We start from the raw sequence: 19,366 nt of genomic DNA, 5'->3' as shown, positions 1-19,366 counted from the left end.
TCTTGCAATATTACTCAAAGTCATCTTAACTTTCCTTGTCTTGACACCAGCATTGTTTTCTCACCTAATGTAGCCAGAAGATTCTAAAGTTGAAAGCGGTCCTCCACAAGAGCATCTGTGCCGAGTCATGGGACAAATACAAGCAGTGCTTGACAGGCTACTGCAAAGCAATACCCAATGCCAAAATTAAATATTTTCACGACGACTTACCTTCACTTTTGCAAAATAACCCAAAGAAATTCTGGCGCCTCATATCCCCAGACCACGGTTTTAACCAGTTGTTATTACTTGATGAAAATATTCCACTTACAGATTATGAGTGTTTTACTGCTTTTAATTCAATTTTCTCATCTGTATTCAGCCGGGAAGATTGTTCCAATGTGCCACATATCCCTGACTACCACTTCCAGTACATGCAGCCTATTGAAATCATGGTGGATGGTATCGCGTGTCGAATTAAACAGATTAAGACATCTTCATCAGCCGGTATTGATGAAATCAACTCTAGGGCGCTAAAAAACCGTTTCCACATCTAGCATTGCATTATACCACATCTTTCCACAGTTGCTGTCATCTGAAAAACTGCCAGATGACTGGAAAATTGCCAAAGTAACGCCTATGTTTAAATCTGAAGATAAGAATTCACCTAAAAACTATCGCCCTATATCACTCACGTGCATCTGTTGTTGCAAACTACTTGAACACATAATCGCCTCCTATGTATACAGTCACCTCGAGACTAGCAAATTCTTCTTCCCAAACCAGCAAGTATTCAGAAAAGGCATGTCATGCGAAACACAATTATTATAATTTACCACAGACATTCATCACAACATAAACAGTGGCCTACAGACAGATTGCATATTTCTTGATTTTGCCAAAGCATTTGATCGTGTCGCCCATTGCAGTCTTATTTCAAAATTATCTGCCCTCCGATTAGACTCCCTCACTTTATCTTGGCTACGAAATTTTCTTCCCCTCTGCAAGCAGTTCACAACCGTTATTAATTCTACTTCTCCCTCTTCGTATGTGTCTTCTGACGTCCCACAAGGGAGCGTTCAAGGCCCCTTACTTTTCCTTATCTACATCAATGATCTCCCATCTAATATCAGAATCTTCGTGGATGACTGCATGCTCTACAAACCCATGAACTGTCCAAAAGACCACCCCATCCTTCAAAATGATCTGATCACTATCACTAGCTGCTGTAACACTCGGCTTATGACACTAATACTAATAAATGCAAAGTCGTTTGTTTTGAACTAAAACATACCATCACGGACTTTTCATACCACTTAAAAGATGACATAGTTTTGCGGGCATCATACTAGAAATATCTGGGCGTCCACCTTACACCAGGACTTTCCCTGCTAGAACACATCACTTCTGTTTGCACTGACCCCTCCAAAACATTAGAGTATTCACGCCGAAACCTCCATCATTGTCCATCTAACGTTCCCAAACTGTCTTACCTTACTTTCGTCTGACCGCACCTTGAATATGCATCACCTGTTTGGTCCCCTTCCGCTCAGTATCAAATTAACATGCTGGAAGCAATTCAGAACAGAGCCCCCACGTTACAATTCTAGAAACTACGACATTCATTCCAGTGTCTTTCAGCTTAAAAGTGATCATTCCCTCCAAGCATTGCATGTTCGCTGTCACGTGTCCTTATTATGCCTACTTCATAAGTACGTGTACAGTAACAAAACATCGTCATTGCTCCTTCAATGTCCCCTCTACACGTCACACAGGTTACATAATCATCTGAGATTCACGCTCATGTTTGATAACACAAAAACGTTTAACACATCAGCACTGCGGCAAGTCATCCGCATGTGGAATGAACTTCGTGACAATATCGCCTTTGATAGTCATTCTAACATGTTTCAGCAAAAACTTGAGATGCATTTCTTTATTATAGCATCGTGCGGTCGTTTTACTTGCTTAACTTTCCAGCTATTTTCCGCTGTGAAATGTTGGCCTTTATTTTCATCAGCAAGTTGTAATCTCTTGTTTTAAGTGATGCTGACTTATTGAATTGTTAGTTTTTGTTACACCACATTATGCTGTTATTATTAACCTGTATTGTATAGTTGTTCCTTACAAGTTTACCTCCGTAATCACTGTAACCTTCCTTACTCAATGCCTTTGGGCCTGTAAGGTATTTTTCAGTAAATAAATAAAAATTTGTTTCTCGTGGTTGACTTTTTGCAATGGCAAGCACCATTTTGTCATCGAGAAGCTTTTATTCTTCACAGTAGAATTGTGCTACACAGTAGCGCGTCATCCTCACAGACATGGTACACTGAAGGCAACCCCTTGAAATTACAGATATTTCAGGTAAATACTCAGTTGCACAGACAAGTAAATTCCCACACTGTTTATCACACAGCTATTTTTACCCTTCATTTATGTCTCACAGTTAATTGAGTAGTCCATGCATGCACAGTGATCCAAGTTGTGTAAGATCTGCTACGCTGGCATCCAATAAAAGCAGACAAAGAAGCTTAAAAATACCAAAACAAAATGGTAATGAAGTAAGTCATTCAGCAAGACATGCGGCAGGAAAAAGGGAGACATTACAAGCATCATGCGACAAATATTTCCCACTTAGCTTAGTCACTAACAGCAATTCATGTTATCAATGTTGTGACTTTATACCTACGGTCGGTGCGCTCCCTCAGGCTATATTTTGACACTAGCTTACAGCGTGTATTGACTACACTTCCATGTCTAATGGGTAGCTTGTAGTCCAACGCAATGCCAGCACTTTCCTTCAAGCACAGATGTCAGTTTCACCAAGGAGAAATGGTGTTGCTATCACAGGTCGTCTGTGAAAAGCGCGAGCCAAAGGGGAGTCCTAACCTATCTTCATTATTAATTTACCCTAAGGGTTAAACGTGGGCATTACATAGGAGGGAGCTTAACAATTCATGTGAAAAACAGCTAAGTAAAGAAAATCTTCCAGAGAAGATTTTCTCATTTTCTGGATTGCCAGTAGTACACTGCTTCTCAACTTACATAATCTTACTGCAATTGCTATGTTGTAAAAAAAATAGACTTGCATAATGTGACCTTTATATAAAGGCATCACAGTAATATGGCAAAGATAGAATTTTTTTGCGTTAAAAATATGTTTCAGTGCTTGAAGGCTTTAAGACTACTTTCTCAGGCCTCATTCAGAGTGTCTTCAAATAAGGCACAGTTTGTTATTTCAGCTGTGTAACTTGGGAAAAAATACCATTCTGAAAAGGCTAGGCATAGGCATGAAAACTAATAGATTTGTGCGTGCAAAAGGTTGTTCAATTTTAAAGTTATGATTGATACATGGTAAATCTTTTTGGCAAGTAAGATTTCTGCTTGAAAGAATGTACTTGGTTGATGAAAAAGCTGACGGAAAAAGCTAACAGGGATATTTTACTTCTAGTCTGCAATGGGATGCGACTTAGATCATGCTTTATTTTTGTAATGCTTGATTACTGTGAATAATTGGTAGTAATGCACTGCCTTGGTAGCAATAATTGGTAGCAATGCACTGCCTTGTTTTGCAAAAATTCTAATTTGTTAATAAGACACATCTGATGCGGGTTCCATATAAATGAGGTGTACTCAAGTTTCGGGCAGTGCACAGTAGAGTATGTAAAGCTTTTGTAAGCCTGACGAAGCGAACAATGAAAGAAGTCAAGTGATGACCATGCCATGGAAACATAAAAATCCACGTGATTTTGCCATGACAAATTGGGAAAAAAATGAAAACGTAGATATCTAAACAATTCTGCACTTTCTAAGGCTTCACCACTAAACATGTAAGCTTCCTCTGCAAACTGGCTTGACATGCTAAATCTCATAAGCTTAATTTCAGTAGTATTTACACTCATTCACCACTGGAAAAAAACATCTTTCAATTGTACGCAAGTCTTCGTGTAGCTTGGTACAGTCATCTTCACATTTTATCGATCAGTGCAAAACACAGTCACCAACATATAGCCGGGTTCGTGAGTGTACACCTTGATCAATATCATTTACATAATTGAGAAATAGAGTAAGTCCTAAAACGAAACCTAGGGCCACTCCGAAGATAACAGGTTGAAATGATGAATGAGCATTGTTAATCACAACGGCTTTCTGTCGGTTGCTTAAGTATTCTTTGACCCAGTTGACTACTTTTCCAACTATCTTAATCAGCTTCATTTTATATATTAGGCGATTATGGGACACGTAGTCAAATGTTGCATAATCAATAAAAATAGAATTACTTTGTACAAAAGAGTGAAGGTAGAGGTTTATGTCTGTAGCTAGTTCAAAAAGATGAGATTTGTATAATCCGCCACATTGATTGAAAGCCACGCTGGCTAGGAAGATGAGACATATTGAAGTAGTTTACACACAACAGACAATAATGATATGGGTCTGTAGTTGGTTAGATTGTTTTTTTCACCACTTTTAGGAGTGAAGCTCCTAAAGCTATGGGTCTGTCCATCACTTGCATGTGACCGCCTAGTTGTACGATGAGCGCTCTAGTGCGATTAAAGTGGTTGGACGGATGCTTCGACCCACTCATCATCATCCGTGGATATGCTGTGAATTTGTTTGTATATTGGTACCACATGTGCTAATTTCCAGTCATCTGGAATTTCACCAGTGCCAAGAGACTGCTGAAAGAATAGTATAAGAGCAGAATTGTGTTCGGTCATTTTTAGTAGCTTAGTACGAAGACCCTCCTGACCTGGACTCGAAAATGATTATAAAAGCTCGATAGCTTTAAAAATACCATCACAGGAACACACTCCATAACAGTCGAAGTATTGGAAAACTGCTGTGACATGGTCAGGGGTTTTTCCTCATTCAATACACTGCTAAATAAGTCACTAAAGCTACCAGTAACATCACTTGAATTATTTCAGCACCAGACTCAGCATAAATCAATGCTAATTCTTTAGAGGGTGCAAGAAAAATGACATTCCACCAATTTTTTTTAGATCTGTTTTAAGGAATTGGAAGATATCCTAGTTGAAAAACCTATCTTTTACAGCCTCAATTTGTCGTGCGCATTCTTTACAATATGAAAAGTATTGTGATCCAGCTTCAAGGGATCTGTGCGTGTTGCTTCACGAAATGTTTCTTTTTATTCAAGCAACGCTTAATCTCTCGGGTAAACCATGGCTTGTCTCCTGTATCACAGATCCATCTTTTTTGAATGTAATATCTCCCATTGCTTTAACAGTTCACCGTGAAAATGGATTCAGTTATCATGCATAGAACAAGTTCCATGTTTCCAAAAATGACAAATAAATCTCAAACAGCTCTGAATTGAAGCCTTCAGTGTCCGCTTTAGAATATCATCAGCCTCTTTTCTTTGTCGGAGTTTCTTGAGCTCGTGCATTAAAAGTGCGATGTATAACATGATGGTCACTGATATGCTCCAGAATATCCACAGGTACAAGTTTGGGATATGCTGTTGAAAACAGGTAAAGTATTGCATCGCTACGCATGGGTCTTTGAATATTTGAGATAACTAAAATATTCTAAAAGGTCAAGAAAATTTGTACATTTGCCCGTGTGCCACGAAGACCACCCTATAGGTTGTATTCACATGACGTCCGATTGGTGGGCACAGCAGCACAAAGTGCGCCAGTTGTGCTGGAAACCGTGTGGCCCCCATTTTGAAAGCCAGATGCCGGTGGCCGGCAGCATTCCGGTAGTAAAGTCTGGCAGTTCCGACAGATGCACATAAATTACTGTGGGCACGTTCCTCTTGTTTTAATTTTATTTGGCTTTAGAAGATACAATATTTACCATTTGTGAAGCTGCTGCACCATGAACGATGCGTGCTCGGCTGTATGCCAAGAAATTGGGCGCCGATGCTAAAGAGTGATACACGGACAAAGTGGCTCTCTGCAGTGTGCGTTGACCCACTCAATCTGACGAGCGAGGGGGCCGCATTTGACACCGGACTCATTTCAAAGATGGTACACGTGAGACATAAAGGATTGCTTGGTGCATACAACAAATTTTGTCACGCACGAATGTCTTAAAGCCAAGAAATCTTTGGATGCTTGATTAGTGGGTTTGTCCACAAACCCTCGTTGAAATATGAAAAGTCACAGTGGCTGCGTCGCTGTGGGCCCAAAGGCAAAATAATCTGAATTTATATTCAATCTGTAAGGGCTAAAGTTGAGTTTACCCATGATTTTGATACTAGCGCGATGTTTTACGAATCTAGTTGAAGCTTCGGGCTTGAACAACGTTTACGAACTTCCATGTGAAAACACCATTGCATGGGGCAGATTAGATTGTGATAAAGTGCACACGAGACTGAAATTTCGACATGGTTGGCTCACCCACAGCTTCGATCAATCGAATGAAAATAATTAGGAGCATTAAATTATTCACTAGACCAAGGTTGCAAGCATCTGTGTTTTGACGAAAGTGTACTGAGCCAGGTCACTTAAGCGAGAAAAACAACAACGTGGTCTTCTCATTTAAGCTAGCAGTGTATTGTGCATGTATTAATATGAATAGTCCAATATTGAGTACTCCGCTGTGTTGTGCTTTTCACCGGCGTCTCTGCCAGAGCCTTGAAACTGACTGGATTTACTGTGTTATTGCAAATTCTTTATTTTGGTGTTTCGTTCACGTCTGAATTTGAACTCAACTGAGTTTTCATTTGCAGGTGAACCACTCTCAAGCACTCACCCCACAGCATTGTTAAAATTAGCCTGGGGAAGATGGCTGAATCATTCGCCATGACCCTTCGCCGCAACCTCCAGTGTATGGCTACATTGACCTCGAATAACGTTATGTAAGGAATAAAATTTAACTAGTTTTGTGTTTTCAGGTTCGTCACCCTTCTATTTTGTGCGACGGCTGCACACAAATACGGCATAATCAAACTCAATAACGGATGGTGGGTGCAAAAAATGGTTAAAATTTAGTATCACACACACGGCGTACATGGCCTTAGTCATGGCGGCCGGAAATAGTGCCTTTCCCATATGCTGTGGGGATATGCCAAAGCATAGGCTGCGAGAGTACAGGGTTACTAGGAGGTGAATACCACATATACATAGAAAGTTCAAACCACTGGCTAAAATGATAGGGGAGTTATTATACGTGAGCTGGACGGAGCCTAAGGTACTCTGCAGTTCTTCTAAAAAACCTTCTAGAAAAAATCGAATGGCCCATAGCGTGCTCCAATTACTAGACTTACAGCTGGCATGCAACCCAAACAGTTTCAAGAATACTATCTGTAGGTATCTCTTTAACCTTGATATGCTTTCTTATGGCTATTATGAATGAATGAACAGATTTTATTTCTGGAAAGGTATGGAAAAACGAAGTGAAGCAAAAGGCCATTTGGCCTGACGTGGCTTTGCTACGCGAAATGTAAAAACATTCAGCAAACAGTGCCACAGTGAATAATAATTATCAAAATACAAAGAGCAGCAAAATAACATAACACAACAATAGTATAAATGCAAAAATAGGCTTCATAGACACAGAGAATCAGACATCAAGACTCTTTTCATTACATGTAAATAAATCAAAAAGACACACTTACAGTATTGTATTACATATTCATACATTCATATAACACACTCATATATTCATACATACATCTACACATATGTACGTACATACTTCGGTATATACACACATTTTGTACCTAAAGGTGAGACAGTAATAATGTATGTGAAACCCAGCCAGGAATTTCGTGATAACATGATGTTTACTTTAATCAATCAATGAGGAGATATTTTATGTGATATTTGAATTGCATTAATAGGAGGCTAAATTTTAATTGTTCACCTAAATGATTTAGAAGCTGTGGGCCCAGATATGCAATTAGGGCTCTACCATACCCAGTCGTGGTAGCAGCAACAGTTGCCTATGGAGTGAGTATTTGAGTGCGCCCTTCTGTGCCGTAATAGTGAGGAGTTTATTTTTATAAATGTAAATTAATAGCTTATATTGATACACCTGTCTTGCTTTGAGTATACCATGTTTTATAAATAGTGGACTGCTAGACATCTCCCTTGGGTTGCCATAATAATCTTCAAATCGATGGAGGACTTTTTCTGTAAGATTTCTAGTTTATTTAAAAGATTCTTACTTGTAGTGCCCCATACAAGCATACTATAATTCAAACGCGAATAAAAAAGAGCGTAGTATATCTTTCTTTTTTCAGCAAAATTGGTAAAAGTCGATTTATTTTAAATATACACCCAACAGTCTTGCTTAGTTCGAATGCAAGACTATCAACATCGGTATTCCAGGACAAATTTTCTTGCAACCACACTCCGAGAAATTTTTTTGACTTAACCTGCTCCAGCCTTTCGTTTTTGAAAAAGATGTTAATGTCGTCCTTGTAGGTCTTGTTGATAGGCTGCAGTACAATGTACTTACTTTCAGATATATTAAGCATGAGCTTATGTTGATGAAGCCATTTTTCTAATTTGAGTAAGTAATCATTTACCTCAGCTTCAAGGTGCATGAGTATTCTACCTGTTGAAAATATGTTAGTGTAATCAGCGTATATAATTAATTTTGGGGATCATGGAATGTCACACAGATCATTATATAAACTATAAATAGAAACGGTACCCCATTTTTTACAGTTTTCATTGGGGAAACATTGTTACCCACCTTTACATATTAATATCTTTTGGTAAGAGAACTTTTTATTAGTTTAGCTGCCACGCCGCTTACACCATAATCATGCAACTTGGATATTAGAATATCACGTTTGACTGAGTCAAAGGCCTCCTTCAAATCAATGAAAAGACCTATGGTGTACATTCTGTTTTCCATTTTTTCAATATCTCCTCGTTCGTACGTAATAGCGCTGACTCCATAGACTTAACCCTTTTGAAACCCACACTGTGCTTTATTGATTATCAGATGATTAGTGAAAAAGCATTCAAGTCTGAAGTGTATCATTCCTTCAAAAACTTTTGAGGGTATCGGTAGAACTGATATCTGGCAGTAGTTCGATAATACATTTTTGGCACCCCCTTTATGAATAGGACAAATGCGGGCTATTTTTAGTTCTGAAGGAAAAATTCCGGTTTCTATCATAGTGTTCATGATGTATGAAAGAGGGTATGAAATTAGTGATGCTACATATTTTATCGGGCTGGCTGCTATTTCGTCAGCACCTGCAACAACAGTGTCACGTATTTCACAGATTAATTTTTCAACTTCACAAGGTGTAACCAGAGTAAACAAGAGTGAGTGTAATAGACGCTTTCTATCTGCTACAGGCGAATCTGTTGCACCACAAGATGAATCTGTGTAGTCGCCAGCATTAACCAAATATTCATTCATGGCTGATAGTGCTTAAACATCTGCCTTATCGTCTGCAATATCAGTGATATCAACGTGGCTTTTTTTATTACGTTCAGTTAAATTATTTACTTCATTCCACATTTTCCTGGGATTATCTAAGATATTTTCAAATGTGTATTGATAATAAGGTATCCTGGCTCACATTTAGCTTATTGCGAAACTTTTTGTAGCCTTCAAGAAGTGATACATAACGAGATTTTATAAACGTGTGATAAATTTTTTTTTGTGTGTATTCGGTCATACAGTGCGTTGTTAATCTACGGCTTGCATATCTTCTTTTTTAAGGGGTTTTTCGTTAAAGGAAAGGCGTGGTGATATATGCTTTTCAGTCGCTAAAGAAAAGGATAGAAATCCTGGTTTGTATCCCTTTCTGTGCCCACTATGTTCCAGTTCGTCGAAGCAACTTCAGCTCGGAATCGGTTTAGTGCACTATTGTTTATTTTGCGGTACTGTTCCACGATCTGCTTTTTATTTTGTGTTGATAATAATAAAAGAGAAAATATAGGTAGGTGGTAACTTACATCGTATGACAATAACCCTAAGATATATTTTCTGCTTGAAGGATTTGTGACACTTATATCAAGCAGTGTCGAAGACTTTTCCGATATAAGACTAGGCCTTCTTATCGTGTTTGCGCATGCGTATGAATTCAAAACCAACTGCAGTTGTTTAGAGCTGGGAGAATCGCCTAGCACGTTAACGTTGACACCACCGATAATTAAAAAGGCATGCACATTGTTTGTAACTTTTGTAAGAGAGTATCAGTGTAGTCAAGAAATTCTCGCTTTTTACCAGCTGGTGGCCGATAAACCACGACAACAATTGCGTTATTAACCTTGACTACAAGGCATTCAATACACGGTGAAATGTGGGAGAGATCATCAATTATTTCATGTTTCAGTTGTTCTTGACGTATACAGCGATGCCACCGCCTCGACCGGAATGACATACCAAACCACTTTAAGTATAACCAGCAAATATTGGCGGGGCATCATTTGGTGTTAACCAAGTTTCGTAAAATTTTAGAGCGTCAAACTTTATGCTATCTGTAGGTATCTTTTTAACCTTATTATGCTCGATAACACATGTTTGTGCTTTCTTATGGCTATTACGACATCACCACCCATTCTTTCCCACGCGGTCTTCATGCAAGATACCTCAAAAATTTGAAATTTGTAATTCACTGTTAACTTTGTGGGTTAACCATGTTTCAGTTCCAATTATAACGCCTGTACTACATGCATGAATAAACGAAGCAAGACAATCTTACTGTTAAGAATGCTACAAAAACTGGCAGAAATTATAGAAACATTAGGTGCCCTGATGTATTTTGGTTCAAAGCGACTGCCTCAAACACGATTTTTTCGTTGGGGCCCTACTTAATTAAAGGTCCAATCACACAGCATAAGCTCAACTCTCACTTTTCCATGAACAAGGTTCAGCCACGCATGACTGCATGTGAGCTGAAACCCTCTTGTTAACGCTAGTCACCAAATGTCTGCCGAAGCCCCCCTCCCCCCCATGGGTCTTTCTTCCGGTAGCTAATTCGTCTAATGTATTCCTTGTGGCATTTCCATTTGCGTTTCCTCCCTGCTTTCCAACAAATATTCATTGCATTCGTGCCCCGCCTGCCACCGTAGGTCAACAAAAAATGTGGAGCTCACTCATGAAATATATATATTGCCCTTAGGACACACTGGAGTATAACTCAGCCGCATTCACTCAGACTTATGAATCACGGTTCTACCCGAGTCTAACTGACGAGTACTTTCGTGTACAATTGGGTTTTCAAACACGTTGCCTGTGCTTTTAAACACTAACATCTAGCACAATCGGTGCTCCAGTTGGCACCTTTTGATTTTGCACTTTAAAATATGAGATGTCAGAGGTTGCAATCAAGTAGGGACATTTATATTAAAAGAGATAAGTGAAATTATATAATTTTTCAGAAATTCTGCGTTACAAGTTTCCAATGTGGGGGACATCATGGCACTACCCCTCTCCTCTGATCAATAAATATTGAGCTCGCATAAGAACACTGGTGCTTTGAAGTATGTGCAAGTCTACGCGAGTATATAACGCAAGGTGATGTAAGCCTCAAGTTAAGGAAATAGAACTATGAGTTAAACTGCATGAGAAACGCAGAATGCAAGTGCGTGTCATATTTTTTTTTATGTTCTTTGTGCTGTTTAACAAATAACGAATACCAACTCACCCAACAGTCTCTTCTTTCAAGTACATAGAACCATAGATCGGCAAAAAAGCCCCCTCCAGCACAGACTCAAAGAAATTTCCCTCAACCAACTAACCAATATATTACCAGACTCGCAGCTTAATCTGTGTGAGTCGGCTCATGAGTGAGTTTGCCGACCTGCCATCTTGTTTGGAATCTGAGCAGCCCAACACTGTTCTTTGCAGTATCAGAGAAAGAAACTTGTATAAAAATTGTTTAAAAAACTTATTTACCATTTCAGAATGGAAACAATCGAGTTGCTTCTATGGCTACAACTCAAAAGAAACGCAGCTAAGGACATATTGATCACATGTCGTTGAACACGATTCCACCCTTGGTAAGCTTTGGTGATGGTATTTTATGGAGCAAGGACCAGTGGCGGCCAAAGATGGTGAAGGATGCCACCAATGACAGTGTGAAGTGGCTGTATAGGGCCTAAAATTTTTTGCACTAAAGGCACATAAAATATATAAATCATGAGAGCGATATGTACGAGTAGTGCTCGCGTTTTTAAAATATACTGGGGGGTAGCTTCACAAACGGCCCCGAGGCCCATTTTGTCTTCCCCAGTTTGGAATTGTGGACGGGCACTGGTATTTGCCATGATTTCAGACAGATGGCATAGGCTATAATACCACTTGACTGACTCAACACGTCATCGCACTTTCGGCATCTCACCACTTCTCGAGCTGTGCCACTGCGAACAAGCTTGCCATGCACACGCTTGTTAAACGAAAGGTGCGGTGGCAAGTCGACGCCGGTTCGTGGACGACCGCAGCACGGTAAGGCTGAGACTGCAGTAACCGTACCACAGCCCAGAACGTGCGCGCTGGGAAAATTTCTCAATGAAATCTTGGACGCGCATCAGGTCTAAACTGCATTACTCTAGGACGCGGAGAAGCTCTCCGAGGGCACAAACTACAGAAGCCAATTGCTTGGTGGACTCCAAGCATCAATTACGCCGGTGCCCATCCAATCGCCGACTGCGTTCACCTGACAAGTATACAACCAGGATGCATCCCATTGCGCTCACAAACGAGGTAGCGAAAGCACCCGCGATTCAGCAGACACTTCGCGACGACGATCATCAGGTGCTCGCATCGCACGAGAAGATATGTGAGCAGAGGACATTCGTAGCACCAGCTGAAGCACAGTAATGATGCGCACATAAAAAAAGTCACCTGTCAGACCAATCGTAGCTGATATCTGTACGCCCACATCGGTCAAAAGTATTCTCGCAAGCGCAGTCGCTTAGTCAAACACGTCCAAAACAAAACAGGGCAGCAGACGCCGCCTGGCACAGAGACATGACGCAGAGACACGCTTACCTGGTAAGGTCAACATTCACGCTAAGCAGTATGTTAACTATCTGCACTTTCACATGCTTTGAAACACTCGTTGAGACTTTGGACAACGCGTAAAATATCAGAGAATACGTGAAAAGAGAACTTACCGCGACTGGAATTGCATTGCTGCCACTCTAGGGTGGCTAGAATGAGTAGGTGTGAAAAGCGGCCGCTGAAACCGTCCCCAAAGCGCGCCGATGCCACTTGGAGCGCTGCACGCAGAGGCGCACCAGCTGAAGCACAGTAGTGGGGGGGCGCCCGGTTAGTTGTTAAAGAGCTAGAGCCGAACACGAAGGGGGCCTAGTGAGAGGCTACTAGCGAAATTTAACAAGTGTGCGGTGTAGGCGGCAGCTTCAAACAGTTGTTGAGGTATGAGAGTTAACGGAGGCTGCTCGATAGCGGGATTAGGGTTGAACGTAGGCCTGTCGGGCACTCGGTCCGATGGTCGGAGTGTGGCAGCTTGGGCTAGTTGGTATGACATGACGATAGTTATAGCGCGAGAACAAAACGACGACACGAAAGACACGAGCGCTAACTTCCAACTGAGTTTATTGCGCAGAGCACGAAAATATATAGAGGAGACAGTGACCATGTGATAAAAACCATATGGCACAAGAGCAGAACATGAGTAAGAAAACCAAAAACAAACAACACAAACACAAAGGCACTGAAAAACGGCAAAGAAAAAACCTAGAAGAAAACGAAACAGAAAGGTAAAGATAAAATAACTACCTGCCCGCACCGAATCCTTCGAGGAACCTGCGTTCCTTCTCGGACAAAGCCACGGAGGGCTTGCTAATACAAGGCACCTGTTCGCGTGCCATCTGCGCAGCCTCGACAATGACCCGGGTGCTTACATCTCTGTTTGTACAACGTCGCTGTGTCCTCGAAGAGGGGAACACAATTGCACTCAGTGCAGTGCTGGGCAAGAAAACCATCTTTCCCGTTTCTAACATTGTTCGCGTGCTCTCGCGAAAGACACGAGTTAGCGCTCGTGTCTTTCGTGTCCTTCTTGTCTCTGTGTCGTCGTTTTGTTCTCGCGCTATAACTATCGTCATGCCGATGGTCGGGCGTTCGATGGCTAAGGAGGCTAGGAAAATCATGAGCGAGAGTGAGCTGGTGCAGTACGAAGAATGCAAGGGCTGGTGCTACTTAGATGAGACAGCATTCACGAGTTTGGCCGACGCGCAGAAGGCGAGTTTCGTGTGCAGGCTGTGCGATGCACTGAAGGCGGCCGTGCAGCGCATGGAGGCTAGCATCAAGGGGCTTCAGGGGGAGCTTAGGGCGGAACAGGAACAGAGGATAGAACTCCAAAAACAGCTCGGAGCGTCGCGTGAGCGGGAGGAGGCTACCGCCAGCCTATTAGAGCAAATGAAGGGCAACGTTCGAAAAGAACGGGAAGGGCGGACCGAGCTAGAGCAGCGGGTAAAGGAGCTAATGGCGATTTGCCCCGGCCCCGAGTGGTGTGAGACGAAAGGCGTGGGTAGCGGAGAAGGCGACAGACGGGAAGGAACCGGCGAGTAGGGAAGTCAGGGGGCCACAGTGTCTGGCCACAGCACGGAGGCTCCGAGAACATACAGCTCGGTGGCGCAGCAGTGATCAAGCAGGGCAGAAACACAGGACAGACGGCAGAGAGAGAAACAAGTGAAGCAGGCAGGGGCGCGCGCCATCACAAACAGGAAGCAGCGATTGGAGCGTAGAAGGGTCCTAGTGGTGGGGGACTCTAACGTGACCAGGGTTAGGGATGGCGTCTTCAAGACAGTGAAGGAAGATGGAAGAGTGAGGGGGGAGGCCCAGTTAAGGAAGGGCATGGTGGATGCACTGGCCAAAGCTCTAGAGGTTGTAGAGGACAGCACGGCGGGCGAAAATCTTGTCATTATTCATGCTGGGCTCAATGATGTGTTGAAGGGCAAGGATCAGAACCTTCAGAGAAAGTTAGAGGATGGGATGCGTAAGCTCCGAGAAGCCTCTGGGAGTGTGCATGTGACCATATGCACAGTCCCAGAGGTCTGGCGGCAGCCTCGTGGGATTGAAAGGAGGGTAGTGAAGGCCAATTGTGTGATCAAGGGTTTGAGCCGGCAACTCGGATACAAGATTTCTTAGAGAGTTTAGATAGTTCCGAATTTCCCAGCTGCCTTTCTGTCCTTTTTATGTACTTCTGCCAGCCACTGAGCACCCTTTCTTCTAATCTTATCATTGATCAGGAGGAATGCTTCCCTTCTAGAGCTTAGAAAGATTTCCCATTTTCTTTACACATCATCTGTCGGTTCACCCCGTTGCTTAGCATGTCTGTGTTCCCTAGAGGCTTCATGACGTTTTGCTATGGCTCTCTTAACTTCCTCATCCCACCAACTTTTGGGTTTGTGTCTTCTTTTCCGGGGTGACTTCTCACGCGCCTTAGCAAGCTCTAGGCCCGCGCCGCTGCCATCAGCACCCCTTGGGGCATCGGCGCGCCAAGTGACCCTCTCCGACAAGCGAAAAGTGCCCCGCTCATCACACCTCCCAATTCTCGCCACCGTAACCACACTCTCGTAAGCGCAGCTGCGTGCTTATTGGATTAGATTGGATTGATGTGACTGTACTTTTTAGATGATGATAATGCTGATGATTTGCTGCTGTTTTTTTTTTTAACGGGCGGGTGTACTTACACTATGTAAAAGGCAGCGTCTTCTGCGCCGCGCGGTGCAGCAGCCAGCCCCACACAGAAGTGGCTTCTGCGCCGCACGAAAGTGACGTCACTTTAAAAAATATTACTAAAGCTAGTTTAAAGTGTAAATTATTTGTGTGTAATGCGTTAAACCTACAAAAATTTTACTAGACAGGTGTTTAACGAGTCAATTAGCCTAGTTTTGTTATTCAAATACATATTACAAGTATATTAAATACAGGAGGCGCCATGGGGGCTGCGGCTGCGAAAGGTAAACACTGCGAGATGGTAGCCGCCTGCGATGTGTTAGGTGGTGAAAACTCCGATGAAATCGTGGCCATGGCCTTGGCCACTCCCAAGGAGGACTGGAGTGTCGTCGCTGCTTCATGTGATTGCTGGATGCTTAGTTGCACCTGCTGGTTTGAGCTAGCGCGGCCGTCCACCGCGCCGCAGCTTCATCGAAGTGTGAGCGCCATAAAGTTTCTCAGTATGATGTGCGGATTACAGTTGTTGGACGTACTGCATTTTCTAGATTGCAATGCCAAGCGTGGTGTTGTCAAAGGCGAAAGTGTTCTTTCATTTTATTAATAGGACTGGTATCCAGAACTCAAAGAACTGTGCCATGTACAGTCCAAACCGCTGCCAATTCTGGGCACCGAACAACAAGAGGAAATACGCCAGCGACTGATTGCGACAGCACACCAGAGTGCATTGGCGCTGCATCAGCGTGGCAGAATGCACCATATTGAAAGCAATCAAGTTTGCGAGTGTGCCACTATTCAGGAGCAAATTTTAATCAAGCACATCTTGAAGAATGAAATGGAACAATACAGTGAACTAATGTTCCCTGACGTGGCATTCAGTGATGCAACAGCAATGAGAATTTATAAGTTTTCCAAAAATGACCTTGCGAAAAATGAGCTTCAATTCTACAGCACACACATTGAACTCACTGAAGAGGAGGCACTCCTAATGTGCACTGAGACAAGGCATCAGGACAACACAAAGTGGCGAAGAGCTTGAAAAGTGAGGATAACAGGGAGCATATGTCACGCTTATTTTACATACATTCCAAAAGATCCAACATCTTGGGAAAGCAAGGTGTCCAAAATGCTCTCCGAAAGCTTCTGGGGAAATAACACTACTCGTTTTGGTAAACACTGCGAATAATTAGCTACTGAGAAATACAGTTGCATAACCAGAAACGACGTTTCAAAGATCGGTTTCGTTGTTCACCCCAAGGTTCCATGGCTTGGATACAGCCCAGATGGTGTTGTTTTCAAGAATTCCAACCCTGCAATTTTGTTGGAAGTCAAGAGCCCTGTACTGGGAAAAACTCCAACTGTTGCCCAACTTGCTACGCAAAAGAAGCTTGATTGATTGATTGATTTGTGGGGTTTAACGTCCCAAAACCACCATTTGATTATGAGAGACGCCGTAGTGGAGGGCTCCGGAAATTTCGACCACCTGGGGTTCTTTAACGTGCGCCCAAATCTGAGCACACGGGCCTACAACATTTCCGCCTCCATTGGAAATGCAGCCGCCGCAGCCGGGAATCGAACCCGCGACCTGCGGGTCAGTAGCCGAGTACCTTAGCCACTAGACGACCGCGGCAGGGCGCAAAAGAAGCTTGCCTACAGCAAAAACATCACTGTGAACCCTAGGCATGCATACTTCTCCCTGGTGCAGCTTGGCATGTTTCTTTTGAACTTGGCTGTTACACACTTCGTAGTGTATTCAGAACTGGAGTCAATGATATTAACTGTGCATAGAAATGATGACCACATCGACAAACTTGTCCGCAAGCTGCAATTTGTGTATTTCAAGCATGTTTTGCCGAAACTTGCTGAGCATGCCTAAGGATGAGCAGGCTATGCATTTCTGTTCAGTAACATTTGGCCTCGTTTACCTGCTCTGCCATGTTAAGTTCTTAAGGACTGAGGGTAGGGTAAATTTAATAAAATCAGATTTAGATTTTTTGGTTGTTTGTGATGATAGAGCTTTCCTTAACAATATTCAATTCCCCACACATTCTTGTGTGTTTTGATTAAGCTGAACGACCTGGCTTTTGAAGACCAACTGACGAGTAGCCAAGTCCCTTTTTTTCTCGGAGCAAGCACAACCTGGGGTTCCTCGCTCAAGTGAATATAAGGGTACTTGCTTGAGCAAGTTAGTATCTATTCATTGTTACGTTATTGCGCACCACTTAGATGATGAAGACTTTTGTAGGACCACTGTGATACCATACTTTTACAGTGTTTCCCATGGCCTGAAAAAGATTGGGAGCCATGTCTGAGTGCAAGCGGTTCTTCTGGCACCCCGTAAGTTCTCATCACTTTGCAGGGTAACAAAGAAAAATGTGATGGGAACAAATGCTTGCACAACTAACCACACGAACAAGTTTCTGGATTGTGTCCAAAAAGTGGTGATGTGATACTGCTCTCGCGCGGAAAGAATTACGTAGGCCAGAGGAGAAGATGCCTTAATGAATGACTCCGGGAGCAGAACAACACTGTGCACAAATCTGTACAAGGACACCTAGGCTTGCATTGTCAAGATTGCGGATGTCAGCCGAAGTTCCATGAAACCAAGGTGGTCGCTATACACAGTTATTAGATGCGCGAAATCATTGAGGTGTCAGAGATTATTCGACTGCGGAATGGCTGCGTCAGTATGCCATCTGTGGGACTAACGCAGAAGGATGTAATGTATCTGTATCCGTAATGTAGGGTTGTGCGATAGGTATGTGATTTCTCGGCATGTGTGGTTATCAGCAGTGTACTGTTTACATTTTTGTAAATCAATCTTTGTCAACATTTTTTTTTCTATCCATGAAACACGATTGTACAAAAGCATCATGTGTTCATCTAATAAACTCAGTTAAAAGTTTGCGCTTGTGTCCGTGTGGTTCAGTCTTTGTCTAAGCGGTGTGCAATAACTTGAAAATCAAGTTAATGGTTTTTAAAATTGAAATCAGTAGTTCTTATTAGCGTAACAGACTTCCAGAAAAGTACGTATTATGGCTACTAAAAGGTACTTGACACTGCTTTTCTTAACATTTAACATGTGTTGCATTCACCTAGGCCTATTGCCTTGTGTGTCCAAGATGTTAGGTTAGGTTAATTTGGTTTTTTATGGCGCAAAAGCAGCTAAGGCTATGCTGCGCCAGACACAAGACTTTCAGAAATGGACACTAAAAAGATTAGATTTTAAAGCTTATTTAACAGGTTACATTCTTTCAGAAACTTTAGCAAGTCAGGCAGAGGAACTAGAGGGTCATCTCCTAGTAACAAAGCAGGGTGTAAAGGTACGTGTTGTTTGTATAGCTTGCTGAAATGTTTTTGTCTCTGTGTTTCAATGGTGGGGCACGTGATTAGGATGTGCATAAGTGTTAACGCTTCTTGGCATTTTTCACACGTTGGTTGTTCTTCCTTTGCGAGTATGAAGTTGTGTGTCAGGTGTGTGTGTCCAATGCGAAGTCGGCATAATACAACTTCAATAAACCGTTGCTGGTGACGGCAGGTCTTCCATTCCCCGAGTGTAGGTTTCACCAGGTGGAGCTTATTGTTCGTGCAGGTGTCCCATTGCTTTTGCCATTTTGCTAGTAGGGCCAGGCGAATTGTTCTCTGGATATCTTTAAGGGGAATTTTTACTTTTGTTACTGTTTGATGGGCTGCCTGGGAAGCATACTTATCTGCTTTTTCGTTTCCGGGTATCCCAACATGACTTGGGACCCAGCAGAAACGGATGCAGGTTGCCTGGCTGTTTAAGTATACCATGTTTAGAATC

The 19,366-nt window shown here is 42.3% G+C and overlaps 2 protein-coding genes across 22 annotated transcripts in view; one reads left to right on the top strand and one right to left on the bottom strand.

The window, feature by feature from the left end:
- Positions 1–13,122, bottom strand: part of mtTFB2 (mitochondrial transcription factor B2) — a 124,616-nt gene extending 111,494 nt beyond the window's left edge. For 3 of the 21 annotated variants that reach the window (XM_075882552.1, XM_075882559.1, XM_075882570.1), the window contains exons 1-2: positions 12,913–13,038; positions 65–160 (exon numbers count right to left, since the gene is read on the bottom strand). Coding sequence is in view for 1 of the 21 variants with exons in the window: in XM_075882565.1 (XP_075738680.1) it covers positions 12,913–12,928 (16 nt within the window). In the remaining 20 variants the exon portion in view is untranslated. Of the gene's footprint in view, positions 1–64; positions 161–1,472; positions 1,548–12,912 lie in introns of all 21 variants that reach the window. The other 18 variants (XM_075882551.1, XM_075882555.1, XM_075882567.1 and 15 more) reach the window with 15 other exon arrangements.
- Positions 13,123–14,367: 1,245 nt separating this feature from the next.
- Positions 14,368–18,466, top strand: LOC142783729 (uncharacterized). Its single transcript, XM_075882309.1, has 3 exons — positions 14,368–14,409; positions 16,169–16,598; positions 16,752–18,466. Exons 1-3 carry the CDS (start codon positions 14,368–14,370, stop codon positions 16,955–16,957), a joined length of 678 nt encoding a protein of 225 aa, XP_075738424.1. The 3' UTR covers positions 16,958–18,466.
- Positions 18,467–19,366: the final 900 nt, after the last annotated feature.

The sequence above is a fragment of the Rhipicephalus microplus genome, unplaced genomic scaffold (assembly GCF_043290135.1).
Source record: "Rhipicephalus microplus isolate Deutch F79 unplaced genomic scaffold, USDA_Rmic scaffold_12, whole genome shotgun sequence".
Taxonomy (NCBI): Eukaryota; Metazoa; Arthropoda; class Arachnida; order Ixodida; family Ixodidae; genus Rhipicephalus; species Rhipicephalus microplus.
This window is presented reverse-complemented; position numbering and strand designations above follow the sequence as displayed.

Excerpts from the sequence above, each read along its gene's own strand:
- LOC142783729 (XM_075882309.1), top strand. The coding sequence starts at position 14,368 with ATGGCGATTTGCCCCGGCCCCGAGTGGTGTGAGACGAAAGGC. Across the intron at positions 14,410-16,168 it reads AGTGGTGTGAGACGAAAGGC|GACTGGTATCCAGAACTCAA; the intron begins GTGGGTAGCGGA and ends TTTTATTAATAG. Across the intron at positions 16,599-16,751 it reads CACAAAGTGGCGAAGAGCTT|CTACTGAGAAATACAGTTGC; the intron begins GAAAAGTGAGGA and ends GCGAATAATTAG.